The sequence below is a fragment of the Vicia villosa genome, linkage group LG2, assembly GCF_029867415.1.
Source record: "Vicia villosa cultivar HV-30 ecotype Madison, WI linkage group LG2, Vvil1.0, whole genome shotgun sequence".
NCBI lineage: Eukaryota > Viridiplantae > Streptophyta > Magnoliopsida > Fabales > Fabaceae > Vicia > Vicia villosa.
The window spans coordinates 178616108-178636243 of NC_081181.1; the positions used below are offsets into that span (position 1 = coordinate 178616108).

The window sequence follows — 20136 nt, forward strand, 5'->3', positions numbered from 1 at the left end:
TATTATTGTATGAAATAATAACAATACAGTTTCAAACATACCATTAAATTATATGAAAGAAACGTTTATCTTTAATGACATAATAATATATATTATAATTAATACTCTATAATTAATATATATGATAAATATTTAAAGAATAATTTTATTAATGGTAGATGATTATAAAAACCGTCCAAATAAATAATCAAGGAACAACACATATCAGTAAATCAATATTAGTTTTTTCTTTTGAACAACTCATAAGAAGACAATTATATGTAGGAACAATATTTAATATAAAACAATATATATCAATATGTAACCTCAATATTATTATTTTTTATTGATTTCTTTTGATATAAACCAATAACCTTCTTTTGTAGCAACGCATATTCTTTTTCCTAAGAATAAAACGTAATTAAAGTGCATATTATATTCCTATAATTTGTCTTTGTTTAAGGTAAAACTTATTTGGAATATGATACATAAATTGCCTTCCATTTTTATTTTACTTTATTATACATACACAATAAAAATTAGGAAATATATTTCTAAAATTATTTTTGGTCAAACTTACTAAGACTTAATTAATAAATAGTAATTAGCATATAAAATTATATTTTAATTAAATTTTAAAAGCGTAAACACATAAACCAGTACACCTAATAATATGCAATATAGATAAATAATTAAAATATCATCTATAATCAAGGTAAAGTCTAATGTATAGAAAAAATAAAAAATAAAAAATAAAACCACAACATATGCACAAAAATGAGATTAAGTAACTCATTCAATCAAACTTTATAATAAAAAATTATTATAAACTTTTTCCTAACCTTATTTTTCGCTTGGCAATATGATCAACTCCATCAAAATTTCTTCTGTTCCTTTTTTCAAACAAGGTCAGTTAAATCCTTAAGATTGTTGTTGAATTTGGTCACCTACATATTCCAATCCTCTTTTCTTGTATTAAACCTACAAAATATTAAACAGTTAAATAAACCTGAGGCGTGTATGTACACTGTCCTTAAGGATTTATCCGCCTCATAAGCGCAAATCCCCCAGGATTCAACAGGCTCTTCTCAGATTCTCAGTAAGACTCTGAGGTATCAGAACAACAAGAAATAATTTAATATGACGGGAAGATATAACCAGATCAAAAGAAGCAAAAAAGTTTATTCACTGTCTTGTAAAAGATGATGGGGGAATAGTTATATAAGAGAGAGATATGGAGTAAGGGCTTTGACTAAGTCAAGTCAAAATAATTAAATGTAATTATTCGTCAAATCATTATAAGTTATAAAATTATTAATAATAATTTAATAATAATAATAATTAAAAAACTATTTTCTCATATTTATCAAAATTATTTAAACTTTTGAAATATTAACACAATTTGCAACAATCCAGTATCTCCTAGTTATAAGGAGAAGTTAGCTTTTCTTTTGCACGTTCAGTTATTTGTAAGGCTATTTAAAGCCGCTGTTATTCTGCTATCAATAACAAATATCACTTGCATATTGTGTTCAATAGTTAACAATTGGCATCAGAGCTTTATCAAATAGTTCTGGTTGAGAGAGAAACACGTGAGAAGAGTGTGAGAGAAACACGTGAGAAGAGTGAGAAGAGAGATGGCAGAAAGCAGCAACAATGGCAGCTTTGTGCAACCAGCCATCCCAAAATTTGATGGCTTCTATGAACACTGGGCAAAGCTAATGGAGAATTTCCTTCGTTCAAAGGAATACTGGAACCTTGTAGAAGATGGAATAACTGAGATTCCAGCAGGAAGAGAGCCATCAGAAGCAGAAAAGAAGGTTATCGCGGAACAATAATTGAAAGACAAGAAGGTGAAGAATTACCTCTATCAAGCCATAGATCGAGAAATTATGGAAACCATTCTGAACGATGATACTTCCAAGCAGATTTGAGATTCAATGAAGCAGAAATTTAAGGGGTCAACAAGAGTTAAGAGACCACAACTCCAAGCCCTAAAAACTGAATTCGAAATTCTGAAGATGAAAGAAGGGGAAACTGTCAATGCCTATTTTGGAAGAACACTTTCAATTGCAAAGAGGATGAAAGCGTGTGGTGAGAGTCTCAAAGAAGCTGATATCACAGGGAAAATTCTTCGATCCCTAGTCACAAAATTCAACTATGTGGTATGTTCAATTGAAGAATCAAATAATGTTGATATCTTAACTGTGGATGAACTCCAAAGTAGCCTTTTAATTCATGAACAAAGGATGAAATCATCTGTAGAAGAAGATCGAGCATTGAACGCTACACATGAAGAGCGAGGTGGACGAGGCAGAGGCACGTTTAGAGGTCGAGGAAAAGGAAGGGGCAGGGGCAGACAATTCTTTGACAAATCTACTGTTGAGTGCTATAAATGTCATAATTTGGGGCATTTTCAGTATGAATGTCGTAGTTCAGGGAAACAGACTCACTATGCCGAGATCGATGATGAAGATGAGATGTTGTTAATGGCACAGGTTGATCTCAAGGAAGGTAAAAGGGAAGGGATCTGGTTTCTTGATTCCGGATGTTCAAACCACATGTCAGGAAACAAAGAGTGGTTCACACAACTTGATGAAACATTTAAGCATTCTGTAAAGCTTGGCAATGATTCCAAGCTAATGGTGATGGGGAAAGGGAGAATCAAGCTAGAAGTTGGAGGCCAAACTCGTACTGTAAGTTACGTTTTCTATGTACCTGAATTGCGCAATAACCTGCTCAGTATAGGTCAATTACAAGATCGAGGCATCATCGTTATTATCAAACAAGGAGTTTGCAAGTTGTACCATCCCACCCATGGTGTTATAATGGAAAGTATAATGACAACAAATAAAATGTTTGTTATTATTGCTAACATTTTCATCAAATCATCTTCCTGCTTCAACATACAAATTGAAGAGTCAAGTGAAATTTGGCACAGAAGATATGGACACCTCAGCTATAAAAATCTAGTTTTGCTTCACACTAAAGGGATGGTTCGAGGGCTGCCAGACATCAAAATTCCAACAAAAAGGTGTACAAAATGCATGGTGGGAAAACAACAAAGAGAAGTTATGCCAAAGAAGAGCAATTGGAGAGCCACAAAGAAATTACAGCTCATACACTCCGACATATGCGGTCCTATTTCACCTGCCTCATACAGTAAAAAGAGGTACATATTAACATTTATAGATGACTATAGTCGAAAGTTGTGGGTTTTTTTTCTAAATGAGAAAAGTGAAGCTTTTGGGACTTTCAAAAATTTCAAAATAATGGTGGAGAAAGAGTGTGGTTTATCAATGTGCAGCTTGAGAACAGATAGAGGAGGAGAATTCAACTCTAAAGAATTCTCAGAATTTTGCAAAACACAAGGCATAAGAAGACAGCTCACTACTGCATATACGCCTCAGCAAAACGGAGTTGCAGAGCGCAAAAATCGTACTATCCTCAATATGGTGAGATGCTTGCTTGAAGAGAAAAATATGCCCAAAATGCTTTGGCCAGATGCTGTGAAGTGGACGTGTCATGTTCTTAATCGGAATCCAACTGCTTCCTTGAAGAACAAAACTCCAAAAGAATGTTGGAGTGATCTAAAACCGAATGTTGAATATTTCAAAGTGTTCGGGTGTGTTGGAAATGTGCACATACCGGATGCAAGGAGATTAAATTTAGATGCAAAAAGCCAAAAACAAGTTCTGATCGGCTATAGTGAAGAGTCCAAAGGTTACAAAATGATCAATCCTTTTACAAAAAAAATCACTATCAGTAAAGATGTGATTTTTGAAGAAAATGAAGGATGGGATTGGGAGAACACCAAAGAAGAGACAAGGGATATACTTGATTGGGGTGAAGCTTATGAGGAAACCTTCAACCAGGATGAAGAAAGTGAAGAAGAAGCATCAAATTTTGATGAAGGTGGTACAGTAGAGAAGAATATCACATCAAGTGATGCAACGGCCACTTCGAGTTCAGACGCTTCAGATGAAAATACCACTTCCGGTGATGATGACACAACAACCCCACTTGTACGAGAACGAAAGGCTCCAGCATATCTAGATTATTATACAAGTGGAGAAGGACTCTCCGAAGAGGAGGTATAAAATTTTGCTTTACATATATCTGCTGATCCTTTGTTTTATGAAGAAGCAGTGAAATTAAAAAGATGGAGGGATGCAATGGACCTTGAGATCAAGGCAATTGAGAAGAACTGTACCTGGAAGCTCGTAAAGGCTCCTGCAGGAACAAAAGTAATAGGAGTAAAATGGGTGTATCGAACCAAGTTGAACGAAAATGGAGAGATTGACAAGTGTAAAGCGCGATTGGTGGCCAAAGGGTATGCACAAGAAAAAGGGATTGATTATGATGAAGTATTTGCACCCGTAGCAAGGTGGGACACTATCCGAATGGTGGTCGCATTGGCAGCAAGAAATGGATGGAAGCTGTTTCAATTTGATGTTAAAAGTGCCTTCCTGCACGGGGAACTCATTGAAGATGTTTATGTTGCTCAACCACAAGGTTTTGAGGTGAAAGGAGAAGAGAACAAGGTGTACAAACTAAACAAAGCTCTTTATGGCTTGAAACAAGCCCCAAGAGCATGGTTTAGTAAGATTGAAGGTTATTTCATCAAAGAGGGGTTCGAAAGGAACTGCGATGATCACACTTTATTCGTAAAGAAACATGAACACGACAAAATTCTGATTGTAAGTCTCTATGTTGATGATCTTATTTTTACAAGTAATGATTTATTCATGATGCAAGATTTTAAAAGTTCAATGCAAACCGAGTTTGAGATGACTGATCTTGGAGAGATGAAATACTTTTTGGGGGTGGAAGTGCATCAAGGTGTTAATGGAATCTACATCAATCAAAAAGGATATGCGAGTGAAATACTTGAGAAGTTTGGGTTGAGCAACTGTAATGGAGTGAGAAATCCTATAGTTCCGGGAAATAAGTTGTCAAAAGAGGAGAACGGAGTAAAAGCAAATGAAACCTTGTTAAAGAAGATTGTGAGAAGCCTAATGTACATGACAGTAACAAGGCCAGATATAATGTACAGTGTTTTCCTCATAAGTAGATTCATGTCTAATCCAAAGGAGACACATATGCTAACAGCAAAGCGAATTCTGAGATACATTCAAGCTACTGTTGACTTCGGTATTTTTTATAAAAGGGGATGCACAGAAGAGCTAGTGGCATACACAGATAGTGACTATGCTGGTGATTTGGACGATAGAAAGAGCACCTCAGGCTACGTATTCAAGCTAAGTGGCGGAGCTGTGGCTTGGGCGTCAAAAAAGCAACCTATAGTAACTTTATCATCTACCGAAGCCGAGTATGTTGCTGCTGCCTCTTGTGCTTGCCAAAGCATCTGGATGCAACGAATTTTGAAGAAAATTGAAGGTACACAAACTGATTCTGTGAAGGTTCGTTGCGACAATTCTTCCACCATCAAACTTGCAAAGAATCAGGTGTTTCATGGGAGAAGTAAACACATTGATGTGAGATTTCATTTTTTAAGAAATCTTACTAGTAATGGAGCAATTGATATTGAATACTGTGGCACAAATGAGCAAGTAGCCGATATCATGACTAAACCACTGAAGCTTGATCAATTTGAGAAACTCAGAGAAGCTCTTGGTGTTAGAAGTAGATTGGGTATAAACTAATATGCAGTTGGCATGTTTAGTTTAGGGGAGCGATTTGTTAAGAGTGAGGTGTGTTTGAAGTAGTCTTGTTAGCTGCTAATAAAACTCCTATTTGTTAGGAGCAGAAGTTTTATTATTTGGTTTGAATTAGTCCCTTCCTGTAATCCAGTATCTCCTAGTTATAAGAAGAAGTTAGCTTTTTTTTGCGCGTTCAGTTATTTGTAAGGCTATTTAAAGCCACTGTTATTCTGCTATCAATAACAAATATCACTTGCATATTGTGTTCAATAGTTAACCCTTAGAACATAGGACATTGTTATATTGAAGAGAAATTGCGATCAAATACGCAGTGGAAAACACATATTTCCCTTAAATCGATCTTTATGAGTGGATATGATAACTGATTGGATGATTATCTCTTGTGGCGATTATGTTGTGATATAATCTAAGATGTGTAGCTCAAGTCCAAGTTAGTTAGAGTTTAGAGTTTATTACTTAGTCTACAAGTCATATATATATATATATATAATTATTCAAAGGAGCAATGGAGTAAAAGCTATGATCAAAGATGTACTTTATGTACCTGGAATAAAGTGCAATCTACAAAGTGTTGGACAACTGGTCGAAAAAAGTTCTCAAAGTTTATGAAAGATGGAGCCCTGGAATTGTTGGACACTCAAAATAATTTGATCTTGAAATCTCCTTTGTCAAAGAATAGGATGTTTAAGACCAGGATCAGTTCAACTGAGGTACAATGCTTGAAAAACAATTGTCGACCACAAGAATAATTGATTGTGAAATTTGAGGTTTGGCCATCTAAATTTTAGGCCACTCAATCAACTAATCACTCAAGATATGGTAACAGGCATACCAAGTCTTGTGATGCTCGACAAACTCTGTGAAGGTTGCTTAGTTGGAAAGTAATCCAGAAAGTTTTTCGTTTCGACTATGCCAATGAGATCCCCTTGCATACTAGAAGTAGTACATTCAAATGCATGTGGCCCCTTTGAGGATCATACCATTGGTGAAAACAGGTATTTCGTCTCATTTGTCAATGAGCATAGTTGAAAACTTTGGATCTGTGTAATCAAGCGAAATGACGAAGTATTTAAAAGCTTTAAGGTATTCAAGATGCTTGTAGAAAACCAGAGTGAAAAGAAGATCAAGGTTCTGCAAACAGATGGAGGTGGCAAATACACATCCAAGATATTTAAAGAATTAAGTGAAGAACATGGTATTGATCACGAGGTAACCATTCCTTATACTCCTCCACATAATGGAATAGCATAAAGAAGAAACAATACCATATTAGACATGGAAAAATGCATGTTAAAGCAAAAGAATATTCCAAAATCCTATGGGGTGAAGCAGTCACCACTGCCGTCTATATACTAAACAAGTGTCCTACAAAGAAACTGAAGAACAAGGTTCCTGAAGAATTTTGGACTGGAAAACGACCATCAGTGAGTCATCTGAAGGTGTTTGACTCTATTTGTTACAAGCATGTTCCTGATGCAAGAAGAAGGAAGCTTGATGACAAGGGTGAACCTATGATTCTGGTAGGATATCATAAAACTGGAGCATACAAGTTGTTCAGTTCAATTAACGAGAAGATCATGATTAGTCGAGATATTGTGATTGATGAAAATTTTGTCTAGGATTGGAATTCCGATGATGCAATTGATAAGCCATTTATGAGTTATGACTTTGACAGAGAAATTGTCGATATTCCAGTCGAAGTCAGAGCAGTTACTAACATTCCCGACATGGTCGAAGTCGAAGAGGGTGTGGCTAGAACAAGCCAAAGACCTCAAAGAACTAGAATTCTTCCACCAAGACTTCAAGACTATGAAGTGGTTGGTAATGATGAAGTCACACCAGATGGAGAATTAGTTATATTCACTTTACTTGTAGATGTTGAACCAATCAACTATAGCGAGACTTTAAATAATAAACAATGGAAGTTAGCTATGGTCGAAGACGTACAAGCGGTCGAAAGAAATAACACATGGGAGTTAGTTGAATTGTCAGCACACACAAAAGCTATCAAAGGGAGTTGGGTGTTTAAGTGGAAGCAAAATGTTGATGGGTAAAAACCAATACATAGGGCACGATTAGTAGCCCGAGGGTTTCTTCAGAAAGTGGGACTCGACTACTCTGAAGTATATGCAACAATCGCAAGATTTGAGATTTTCATATTGGTGGTAGCCTTGGCATGTGAGCAAGCTTGGTCAACATTTCACTTAGATGTGAAATTAACATATTTTTTAGTGGACCTTTAGTTGAAGAGGTATATGTCACACAACCTCCTAAGTTTGTGATACAGGAGGAAGCAAGGAAAGTGTACAAGTTACACAAAGCGCTCTGTGGCCTCATGCAGACACCTAGGGATGGAACAAGAAAATGGACTCATACTTAGTCGAATAGGGATTCATAAAATACAAGTCTAAGTATGGTGTATATGTTCAGGATATGGCACCATAAGATATAACAATTATTTGCTTATATGTCTATGACTTGCTGGTAACTGAAAATAGATTGGAGAATGTGTCAAAGTTCAAAGAGCTTATGAAGAGGGAATTTCAAATGTCGGATATGGGAAACTTATCGTATTTGCTAGGCGTGGAGTTTCAAATAACCAAGCAAGGTCTAGTGTTGCATCAAAGGAAGTATGTCAAAGAGATACTCAAGATATTCATGATGGATGATTCGAATCCTGCATCCTCGCCTGTCTAACCAAATTTGAATCTGGAGAAGCATGGAGAGGAGGACAAAGTTAATGTAACTTTGTTCAAACAAATTGTCGGATCTCTGAGATATGTGTGCAACAATCGATCTGATATAGGTTTCTCAGTTGAATTGGTGAGCAGATACATGAGTGAACCAAGGGTGTCACACATGAAGGTTGTAAGAAGAATCCTGAGATATTTAAAATGATCGATAAATTGTGGAATTTTGTTTCCACGAAGTTCTGAAGGCAAAGAAGTTGTGATTAATTGATATTTAAATGCTGATTGTTGTGGAGATAAGGAAGATCGAAGAAGCACATCTGGTTATTTCTTTCAAGTATTTGGTGCCTCAATCTCACAATGCTCAAGAAAGAAACATGTGGTGGCATTTCCATCGTGTGAATTTGTTTATATAGCAGGATCATAAAGTTCTCATTTGATATATATATATATATATATATATATATATATATATATATATATATATATATATATATATATATATATATATATATATATATATATTTCGTATTTAAATCAATAATAGCAATCCTTATTCTCCATTCTCTCTCTTTCTCTCCTCATTAAAAATGTCTCCCGCACTAATTGATTAACCCCTAATGAAGAATTCAAAGAGCGAGTAATGTCAGCAGTTTTAATGAAGAAAAATAAAATATTTTGTTTCCGATTAGAGAAAGACCGGACTATGTTTTATTTAAGATTCATTAAGCATTTGTGATATTTCATAGTATCGCAACACTTATGTTCATAACTAATCTACATGCTGTCTTTGTCAACGTGAGTAAATATACTTCCTTTATATCTAAGCACCTGCTAAATCTAATATATTGAATTAACACATGTTCATTCACTTTATAGTACTAAATCTAATTTATAAATATTTAGCGTCCGCCAATCTAATATGTCGACATATTAGCAACTTGAATTTCATTTAAGTATTTTCACAACTTAACAAACTACTTTCTACTTCTAAGGATAAATAAAGAGGCTGTGTACAAATTCATCACAACAAAGAATCAAATGATAAATAGTTTATGGTCGTTCTTGTTTAAATTTATTTTTTGTTTGAGACACTTATGTCTTTTTCAAAGCACAAAGAAAAAGTGTAAAAAAGTAAAAGAAAAAGCCCAAGGAATGCCATGTTTATCTTCTTCTTCTAGTCCTTTTGCTTTCTTCTCTGATATAGTGGACCTATCATACTGTCACCAAAATGGAATAAAATTATTCTTACATATAACTTGACAATCATTTCTTTCCAAGAACAAGAATCATTCTTACAACATCTTTTTCTTTTCATCCTTTCAATTTTCCCGCTCTTGAATTCCCTCCTAGTATCAAACTATACCATAAAAACACTTCACACACACCACACATAGGTACAATATCCAACATGGGAAACTGTTTGTTGGGTGCAATGTCTGATCCAGAAACATTGATCAAAATCATAACATCTGATGGTAACATCATGGAATTCTATCCCCCAATTACACCAAGTTTCATCACACATGAGTTTCAAGGCCATGCCTTATTCCCAACCAATGACCACTTTTCTAAACCACTTTGTCAGTTCGATGAGTTGGTGGCAGGACAGTCATACTATTTACTACCGAAGACTGTCCTGCCACCTAAAACTTTGAGACCTAACATGTCCGTGGGTGACAGTGTTATTGTCCGGCAAGGACATGTTAGGTCTATAAGTGTTCCTACAACACCTCATCCTACTCCATATAGAATGTCATTGGATTACCAATACTATCAAGGTGTAGGGTTGCTTCAAAAGGCTTCAACAGAATCCTTCTCTTGTAGGACTAATAGAAGCAGTGTTAATAACAAAAGCACTATTAGTAAAAGAAGAAAGAGTGTTGGAGTTTGGAAAGTGAAGTTGGTGATAACTCCTGAAAAGCTATTGGAGATTTTGTCACAGGAGTCTCAAACAAAAGATTTGATTGAGAGTGTGAGGATTGTAGCAAAATGCGGTGTTGCGGCTGCTGCTGCATCTGGTGGTAGTTGTGGAATTTCATCTACAACAAGAAGCTTTGTTTCCGATCAATGGAGTCTTTCTAGTAGTGGTAGGAGTACTGCTCCTTCTAAGATTGATGCTTTAGTTCTAAACACTTGAAAAGCATATATATGTGTGTGAGATTCTTTAGAAGATTTTATAGAAACAACTTATTTCTGTAAGTTCTATAAGATAGCTTATGAGTTATGAAAATAGTTTATAAATTATAGGAAACAATTTGACTTTATCTTTGCTGATTTTGCTTCTTTGCAAAAGTTTAGATTCACTTGTGATGTCATATTGTATAATTTTGTGTGTTTGTTGTTTAATTTATACAAGTGGCAGAAAGTTCAATGTTCATGTTGATTGCTGAGCATATCTTTAGTATCTTCACCTTGCATGGATCAGTGTCCTTTATCATCTTAAAAGACTTCCTTCTGATGTTTTGACAGAAAAAGTTCCAAGGCATGGTATCTTATCTTGATGAGGTATGGTAAAAAGAAGAGGTTTTAGGGGCCAATATTGTAATAGTAATTGTTATTTTCGGTCATAGAGGTTGTTTTATTTCAGTCCAATGTTGATGACAACCAACCTCTAGATCTACTATTGATATCTATTAAAGTTTTGCTTAATTGATTTTTACAAAATCGACATGTAAGATGATGAGTGACATTCTATATAAATTGTTTTAAGTCTCTATCTCTAATACTCCCCTCATATCCAATCGTTCTATTTAGGTGTGGATAGATATAATCACGCTCATCACTCTTTAAGGCTTGATAGAGTTGTCAAATGGGTCGGTTCGGCCTAACACGCTTTACCCCAGAGGGCCATAACATGTAAAAGGGCTGAAGTGGGTCGGCTCGATTACTTTATGGGCTGCCAAAAGTGAGTTTGGTCCAGTTTTTAGTAGGTTTTGTGGCCCGATGGGCCAGTCAATCTCTTATTTCAATATTATAGGTTCAAATTTATAGAAAAAATAGATAAAAGCTACATAACATAAGTAGACAGTAATCATAAATTTAGTTAATTGATTATTTAAAATATTCAAAAAATCAACATCCATATTTATGAATACTACAAAGATATCTATGTAAAAGTAGAGAGGAACTAAATATTATCTCCAATACTTATCAAACTTTCTCTTCATTTCACAATCATTTCCTTAATCACATCGTTTTGAAAACATATCTTCATCCTCTTTAACTTTTCTTCTACACTTGAAACACACTTATGCAATCATATCTTACCTCAATCATTTCTCCAAAACTAATTAAAATTATTTTATAAACTTATTTTTAATGGAGCAGCCCGAAGCCCGATGGGTTGGACCAAAAAGATAGGTTGTGTTTTTTTAAGGCTTTTTACAGCCCTACCCATAATAAAATATAGGGCTCGTGGGTTAGTCCGATGAGACGGGCCCATTTTGACATCTCTAGGCTTGGTGCATGGATATAATCGGTAGATGGTCCACGAAACGATCGATAGGCTTTAATACCATATTAGAGTTTGCCCTTACTCATCCTTACAAAATCGGTTTCTAAGGTGAGGGTGTCATTATACATAAACTCCTTTGAGGTTCTATCTCTAAGTAATGTAGGACTTGAGATTTTCTCAATAGTATTCATACTTCTAAAAGAAGTAGGTCTGCTAACTATTGAAACCATTAGGGAGATCAGTTATTATCTTCATCATCATTTATGAGTCGTCCCTTAGATGCGCAATTGTGAACTTGTCGTCTGGTTCACGCCTCTTTATCTTCTTCCTAACCTCCAATGGAAAACCTTCCTCATCTTTTTCAACGTCTTTGATTATCTAAGGATCTAATCACACACTGAAGTCGGTAAGGTTTGCCTCACAGAAGTTGTGTGACTTGAGAGCTATCTTGGTCTCTCTTGAGTTAGAACTTGTGATTCTTTAAAGATGCGAGGAAGGAATATCAACATGAATCCAAATAGACCTTCATTATAGAGACTTCATCATTAGTCATGTGGTATAATATTTTATGGGAGATGACGGAGGATACGATGCAAATTACATTCATAATAAAGAGTTGGATGGTACCTTTGAAAATCGCTAGACAATTTATAATTATAGTGTTATATTTGTGAAAGTCCTAAACAAAGGTGGCTCTGGCGTCCCCACCTAAGAGTGATGTCGCCTAGGCGACATTCACGTAAAACAGGCGGGCTATCCCTTGGTACTAATGACGTGTAAAATATGCTGGACTTGAGATTTAACACACAAGAGGGAGTGAGTTGTATGGTTTCAAAATTGTGTTTTTGAAAAACTTTGCGAAATAAAATCAGAGTTTAAAAACATTTTGAAAACTTTGCAACGAAAAATAAAATAAAAAATAAATTGCGGTAAATTAAAAGAGTTAAGGGAAGAAGGATAACACCGAGAATGATACAGGTTCAATCGATAACAACTTAGTCATGTCGCTAAGAATTGATTTTGAGAGTTTCTAATAAACGTTGAGAGCTTTTAGTATGAAAGACCCACGAACTTCTTTATACAAGGATATGATGGTTGATCTTCAACCAAATAATACAAGATAGATATAAGCTTTTGCGTCTTTTAATTTCTTCAAAATAATCTTGAGTAAAGTGGAAAATCTTCCTTCCCAGCGGTGGATTGAAGCGGTTAGTCTTCTTTCCACAAACACAGACATTGGAGCGGTTAGTCTTCAAGTTACAAAACCTTTTAGCTCAAAACTTTGGTTTTACATTGGATAACCAAAAACCTGTGAGATTTTAACACCGAACTTATCTTTAACCTATGAAGCTTTTGATACCAAACTGAGCTTTAATGTATCTTGGTTTTAATACTTGATTAACCACCAAGAACCTATGAGATTTTAACACTAGCTGAACTCCAACCTAAACTACGACTAATCACACAATCCCAAATACAAGCATTTGACGGGATTAGCTTCTAACCCAACTAAATTCCTAAATAGATAATATTCAGCCAAGGTGTATACAAAAGATTTACTTGGTGAGTTTACAATTATACCCTTTTTAGAATTACAAAAGTATTTCACTCATAAAAGGACTTTTCTCACAAAAGAACTTAGGCTAAAACATTAGTGAGAGAAAGTTAAAAAAAAAAATTAGAATGAGAGATGAAAGTGTCAAAATACGATTATGGATGGTTTGAAATAAGAAATGGAACCTCTCTTTATAAATCTGAGGTTGGCACAAAAAGAAATTTGAAATTAATGCATTTTACCGTTATCTAATCGAAGAAGTAATAAAAATCATAACACACAATATATGAAAAATCTTCGATTTGGCTAAAAAGGAATTTCAAGTTTGTCTTCATATATTTTTCAATCCATAATTTCCAACAGTGGATGAATCCACCTTAGTAGACAATTCATAATGTCTATCATGAAAAAAAATTAATAAATAAACAATACACAACAACCATATATTAAAAAATAAAATGAAAATACATAACTTATCTTGAGGTCGTTTTGACTTTGAACCGTTTGGTTTCATTGAAAACTTATTTTGAGGTCTTAAGAAAGGCCAATACAAATACAATGCCAAAATTCAAGTCAAAAACAAATTAAGTATATAGGAGAATATTGTTCCGTCAACTCATTCCAACATGTAGACATGTATACTCATTTAGAAATTCAAATTAAATATGGTAGTCCAACAAACCTTATAATTTAAAAAGCCACAAATTTCAGTATTCTATTTAATATTGAGATTGATTAATATATACTTTTACATAAATGTTTAATAATATTTTATAATTTTGTTGCTTGGAATTTTCTTTTAACTATTGTAGTAATATAATATTAATATTGTGAGATATTTAAAATGACATTTGAAGAAAGAGAACATTTTTTATTATTATTATTATTATTATTATTATTATTATTATTATTATTATTATTATTGATCCATTTTTTTGTTACATTGAATAAAGTCAATCTATTATCATTTTTTTAAACCAAGGCACAAGGTCAAGAAAATATATAAGAATCGAAAAAGATACACAAAAACAGGGACTAAACCAAAACTCTATGCAGCTTTGTATCTACAACAAAGAATTTTATTTAAATTTCTCAAATAGTCTATTTTAATTATGTAATGAATAAAATCAAACCAAAAAAAAGTCCCTAAGAGAGAAATTTATGGTAGCGAGATTGTCGGCACAAGCATTTTCTTTCCAGAAAATATGAGATACAATGAAGTGCATTGATTGAGTAATCGGGATACAATCCAACCACCGAGATTTCAGTATCATCAGAACAAGAGAACTATTAGAAAAAGCTTGAACCCAAACAAGCAATCGAATTCAACCCAAAAATGGGACCAGTTATATTGAGCCACTAACTCCACCGTCAACATAGCACCAACAAATTCAGATCCAGAAGATTTTAGCTTTGCCAAAAAAATTGGCAAAACTTCCCAACTGTTCACCTTTTGAGTTTCTGGAAATACGTCCACAAGAGGAGATCTCAAAGTCATTCCATCACAATAAATATGTCCACAAGAGGAGATCTCAAAGTCATTCAATCACAATTTTCTTTAATCCTACCAAGAGGAGGGTTGCCACAAAATGTCCAAAATGATAGAGGGGCTGCATGAGAGAGATGTAGGGATAATTTCTTAAGAGAATTCCATCATGTTTGTGTTTGAGTTTGGAGGGAAAATTGCTAAGGAGAGATTCTTGATGACAACATCTTTACAAGCAATCCAAGTAGTGGTTTTATCTTGAAATCTGGCTTGATTACGAGTAGCCTAGATACAATTGAGAATTTGAGTGATGGTAGAAGCAATAATTGCTTGGCAACCCTTAGACCAGTCCAGATTCAAAATAGACATGCAACTGGAAGGGAAAACTCTGAAGACGTAGGTTCTGGAGGACAAGCTTCTAGAGGTGATCATGTTTCTGGTGGTAATCATGACGTTGAAGGTGGAACTTATGAAGACACGGCTTCTGAAGGTAGTCCAGCCTATAACGGTGGTCATGATTCTGAAGGTGGAACTTCTGAAGGAAAAGCTATTGAAGAAGATCCAATTTTTGAAGGTGGTACTTCTGAAGGTAGTGGTTAAAGGTGAGGTCCAGAAGTTAACAAAGGTGTAGCTTCTTGTGGTAATCGAACTTCTGAAGAAACTCCAAAAGGAGATATAGTTCCAGAATCAGAATAAGATTCTAAACAAGACGGTATTGAAGAGCTCTCGAGAAGAAAGTTTGGTTGAATGCCATGAAAGAAGAACTTGAGGCTATAGAAATAAACAAGACTTGGGAGTTAACTGAGCTTCCAAAGGAGAAGAAAGTCATCAGCGTCATATGGGTTTTAAAGAAGAAATATGCTTTTTTGAATTGAGTTGCACATTGTAGCAACCAGAAGTAACTTGTAGATGTTCTGACGAAGGATGTCAAAACTGAACACTTTATCCATTTGAGAGGTGAAATTGGTGTTATAGTTTTGGTTAGCTGAATATGAATTAATGGATGGTGTTGGAAGTAATTCATATTCAGAAGTTGTTGTTAGAGTCGGAAGCTTCTGATGTGATTCCTTAGAAGCACTGTTGCTTAGAAACAGAAGCTTATGAGGTGACTGTTCCAAAAGTGTGTTTAGCTTCTGGAGTTTAGTTTGTTTTGTTAGTTTAACTATTAAGTTTATTATGCCTATGTGACAATTTAAGGATAATTTAGTATTTTTAATATGTTACCTATGTAGCCTTAGTTTTTTGTGTATAAATAAATTAGTAGTAATTGTCATTTAAACCTAATCATTTCACAGCTTTTTGTAGCCGTCATTTACAGAAAATATAATATTTCTTTACTTTCTTTCATCACCTAGTGCACTAACACGTCGCACTCAAACAATAAATTTAAAAAAAAACATGGAAAACTATTTATTTAGATTTAAAATGTTTGAAAGTGATATTGAATGGTGATTAAGGACAAAAAAAATACAAAATCACCATCTTACTATGAATAAATTAAAAACAAGGAAGTGAGCTTGTCTTTCCAAAAAAAAACTTCAACTAAATGTGGGCTTTTAATTAGATTGCTTATGAACATTCTTCAACTTTTCCTTTCTTCTTTTTCTTTTTCTTTCTATTTCTATTTCTACATCTTTCTCATCACCTTTACTTCTTTGTTTTTTGTGTAACAACTGCATGAGTATATAGTTAAAATATCAACATTCTTTAAAACATTCCTTGAAAAATTTCTGTCTAAATGTTTGGCACATATGGATTAAGACACATACATTAAAAACGACACATGTTGATTGATGAAAATGATTACAAATATGGACAGGCACTACTCTCTCTTTGTCAAATATATAATAAATGTCCTAACTTTGCCTCTTAGAAATCTCCAAAGAGTTAGGAATTATAATGGTTTGAAACCTTTTATCAAAATGCTAGGGGGTATCCTAATTTTAATATTAAAATTTGCAGGCTTCCTACAAAGTGTAATTATATATAAACTACCCATTGCATGTATAATCAATCTCAAGCATTGTAAAGAAATTAATATGAATGATGAAAATGAACATTGTTGTGGAACTCATTTTTGGTTCCTAGTATTAATGTGTTGGGTTTTTATGGCATTTGCTGCCATTTCATCAGCACTTGCTCTAGGACTATTGTCCTTCAGCCAAGTTGATCTTGAAGTTCTTGTTAAAGCTGGACAACCTCAAATCCAGAAAAATGCAGGTATTTCACAATCAATTAATTAATTAAGTTCTTGTTGAAGTTTTTTTTGGACCTAAATAAAATTACAAAAAAAATATTTAATTTTATTAAAAATAGTAACAACTTAAACTAATGAAACATAAAATATGTTTGTGTGCAGCGAAGATTATGTCTATTGTTAAGAATGAGCATTTAATTTTATGCACACTCCTCATGGCCAAATCATTGGCACTTGAGGTATTTTAGTTACATATATCATTTTAAAATATAATATTTTATAAATTCAAAATCTCCAATCATATTAAGTAAAAAAAAAAAATATTGAATGAAAGTGTTGTGTTATTGAAGGGTGTTTCTGTTCTTATGGAGGAAATGTTCCCAGAATGGGTTTCTGTCTTGCTTGCAGCTGCCCTTGTCAGCATCATTGCAGAGGTAACTCTATTTTATTTTTATTTTTTTTCTAATAATTTAATGACTAGAATTTATTTTTTTAAATAAATAAATAAAATGTCGCGAATTCGAACTTATGTTTATCAGGTTATCCCTCAAGCTTTGAATTCTCGTTATGGTTTAAGATTCGGGGCCACAATGTCTCCCTTTGTTCGAGTTCTTTTGCTACTTTTCTTCCCAGTTGCATATCCAATTAGCAAGGTAATTAGTCCTTAATTTTGATTACTTAATGCTTAAGCTATGAATTGTATCTTGATTCTTGACTATTTTCCTTGCTATGATAGTTGTTGGATTATCTTCTTGGCAAAGGACACACTGCACTTTTGGGAAGAGAAGAGCTCAAGATTTTAGTGAATTTACATGCTAATGAGGTTAATTACTCTTAATCAAATAATTTAATTAACATCTTACTTTAATTATATTGCTAAATTTTATATAATTAGGCAGGGAAAGGGGGAGAATTGTCACTGCATGAAACTACAATAATTGCTGGTGCTTTGGATTTAACCATGAAAACTGCTAAAGATGCTATGACACCTTTGAATCAAACATTTTCACTTGACATAAACTCTAAACTTGATATGTATGTCTCTTATCTCTATTAGTATTAATTAATCATTCTTAAGCATTGATTAATTTATTTTTTTATTTCTAAATTTCCTTTTTATACTTTGGTTTATAGGCATACAATGGGCATGATAATGAGCAAAGGTCATAGCCGGATACCAATTTTCTCTGGAAAACAAACAAATATTATTGGACTTATCTTGGTAATCAACCATATATATATTCTTGTTTTTTATACCAAATTCTCATATCTTGTTTTTTATAGTCTAAAAAATATGTTTGTAACCAATAGGCATAGGTAGTCTTCACATTATACAGACCGATTTGTAGATTTGAGTTAGTTTATATATAAATTTTAAGATGGTGTCTGACTCAAATGAAAATACTTGTTTCAACCGTGTGTTTTTTAGGTTAAGAATTTAATGTTCTGCCGTCCGGAAGATGAAACACCAATTAAGTTTATGACTATAAGAAGAGTTCCTAGAGTTGGTGAAAATTGGCCATTATACGACATTCTTAATCAATTCAAGGAGGGTCAAAGTCACATGGCTGTTGTCCTCAAAGAGAAGATAAGAACGGCTGCAATTGATACACAAGGTACAATTCATAATCTATAAAGTACGGACGAACCGTGGATACCAGATACGACATTAACACTGACACGTCGACATCAATAATAATTTGAAAAAATGAATTAATTAAATATAATCACAAGTGTCGGTGTCGTATCGATATCACAGATACAAACTCATATTTTTTCAGAGGTCTTAGTGCTACATAATTAATAATCTACATTTTATATGCTTCGTCCTAAATAACTTTTAGAACAATTGGAACTAAAAAAGAGATATGGTGATATAACTATGGACTCTGCAGGAGTTGCATCATTTTTACCACATGATTATATTAGCATCTCAACTGAGGCATCAAATTTGCAATCAGAAGAATCAGAATATTATAGTGCAACATTGAAGAATACCATGCTTCAAGAGAGTAGTGACTCAGAGCCACTTCATAAATCAACACAACATGACACAAGTACTTCTTTAGAGAATATGGAGTCCTTTCTAATTGATGAGGAAGTGGTTGGGATTATAACTTTAGAAGATGTCATGGAAGAGCTCCTTCAGGTTAGTGTTACTAACTATCATAGATACTTGTAGACTCCTAAAATAGGGTAAAGATCTTTTAGAGCCGAACTTTTCTATTCACAAGACTCGACTTAAAGTTTTATCAGTGTCAATGTCATGTTTAGTGTCTGTGTCTGAAATTCTGCTACTGATACATAATTGTTTTCATTATTGAAGGAAGATATATTGGATGAAACTGATCAATACATTGATGTACATCAAAAGTGAGTACAGTTTCAATATTGTAATACTGCATTATTATTTAGATTGAAGATTATAAAGTCTTATATTTTATATTCTATCTATCATGTTTCAGTATCACCATAAAATTGCAACATCCAAGAAGAGGGTCATCAGGGTCTTCCAGAAGAGCTTCAAGTTCTCATCAACATCAAAGAAGTTCAGATGCATCTCGAGTTCGATTTCCAACCCCAACATTCATTTCACCAATCTCTCCTAACTAACTCACAGCTGAAGCTAACAATTTTTTTTCAATTGTTTTTCTCTGTCCATTGTTAGTTCAATGAGTGTTTTAAGATAAACAAATCACTTCCCTCTTTATTCTTTCTTTGTTAAATATGTAAATTATATATTGAAATTTATGAAGGAAATATAGTAAGAAACACGTATTTGTATTACTTGGGAATTGTTATGTATTGGAGAAATTGGAGAAATAACATACACGTATATATGCAAAGGATAAAAAAAATTTATAGCATCTCCAATGGTAATTTTTCTGAGATCCATCAAGTCACATCATTTTAAATAACTCATTTAATTTTTCATTTCAATGATGCAACTCTAAACAATTTATATTGAATCCCACAATTTTATTTTATATATTAATATTTTATCATAATATTTCACTCATATTCAATTTTATCTTATATTGGGTCCCACAATATATATATTTTAAGAAGAAAAAGTTCAATGCAACGT

At 33.6% G+C, this 20136-nt stretch overlaps 2 protein-coding genes across 2 annotated transcripts; both read left to right on the forward strand.

Moving 5' to 3' along the window:
* The first annotated feature begins 9666 nt into the window (after positions 1-9666).
* Positions 9667-10975, forward strand: LOC131647544 (uncharacterized). Its single transcript, XM_058917430.1, has one exon. It carries the CDS (start codon positions 9765-9767, stop codon positions 10491-10493), a length of 729 nt encoding a protein of 242 aa, XP_058773413.1. The 5' UTR covers positions 9667-9764; the 3' UTR covers positions 10494-10975.
* A 4324-nt stretch (positions 10976-15299) lies between these two features.
* Positions 15300-19903, forward strand: LOC131650753 (DUF21 domain-containing protein At2g14520-like). Its single transcript, XM_058920459.1, has 12 exons — positions 15300-15453; positions 16814-17071; positions 17211-17287; positions 17399-17482; positions 17588-17701; positions 17785-17871; positions 17944-18083; positions 18183-18270; positions 18478-18664; positions 18944-19197; positions 19375-19421; positions 19514-19903. The coding sequence occupies exons 1-12, from the start codon at positions 15300-15302 to the stop codon at positions 19659-19661; spliced, it is 1638 nt and encodes a 545-aa protein (XP_058776442.1). The 3' UTR covers positions 19662-19903.
* The last annotated feature ends 233 nt before the right edge of the window (positions 19904-20136 follow it).

Coding starts and splice junctions, on each gene's coding strand:
- LOC131647544 (XM_058917430.1), top strand. CDS start 9,765: ATGGGAAACTGTTTGTTGGGTGCAATGTCTGATCCAGAAACATTGATC.
- LOC131650753 (XM_058920459.1), top strand. CDS start 15,300: ATGACGTTGAAGGTGGAACTTATGAAGACACGGCTTCTGAAGGTAGTC. Junction 18,665..18,943: donor GGCTGCAATTGATACACAAG/GTACAATTCATA, acceptor TGGACTCTGCAG/GAGTTGCATCATTTTTACCA. Junction 19,198..19,374: donor TCATGGAAGAGCTCCTTCAG/GTTAGTGTTACT, acceptor TCATTATTGAAG/GAAGATATATTGGATGAAAC.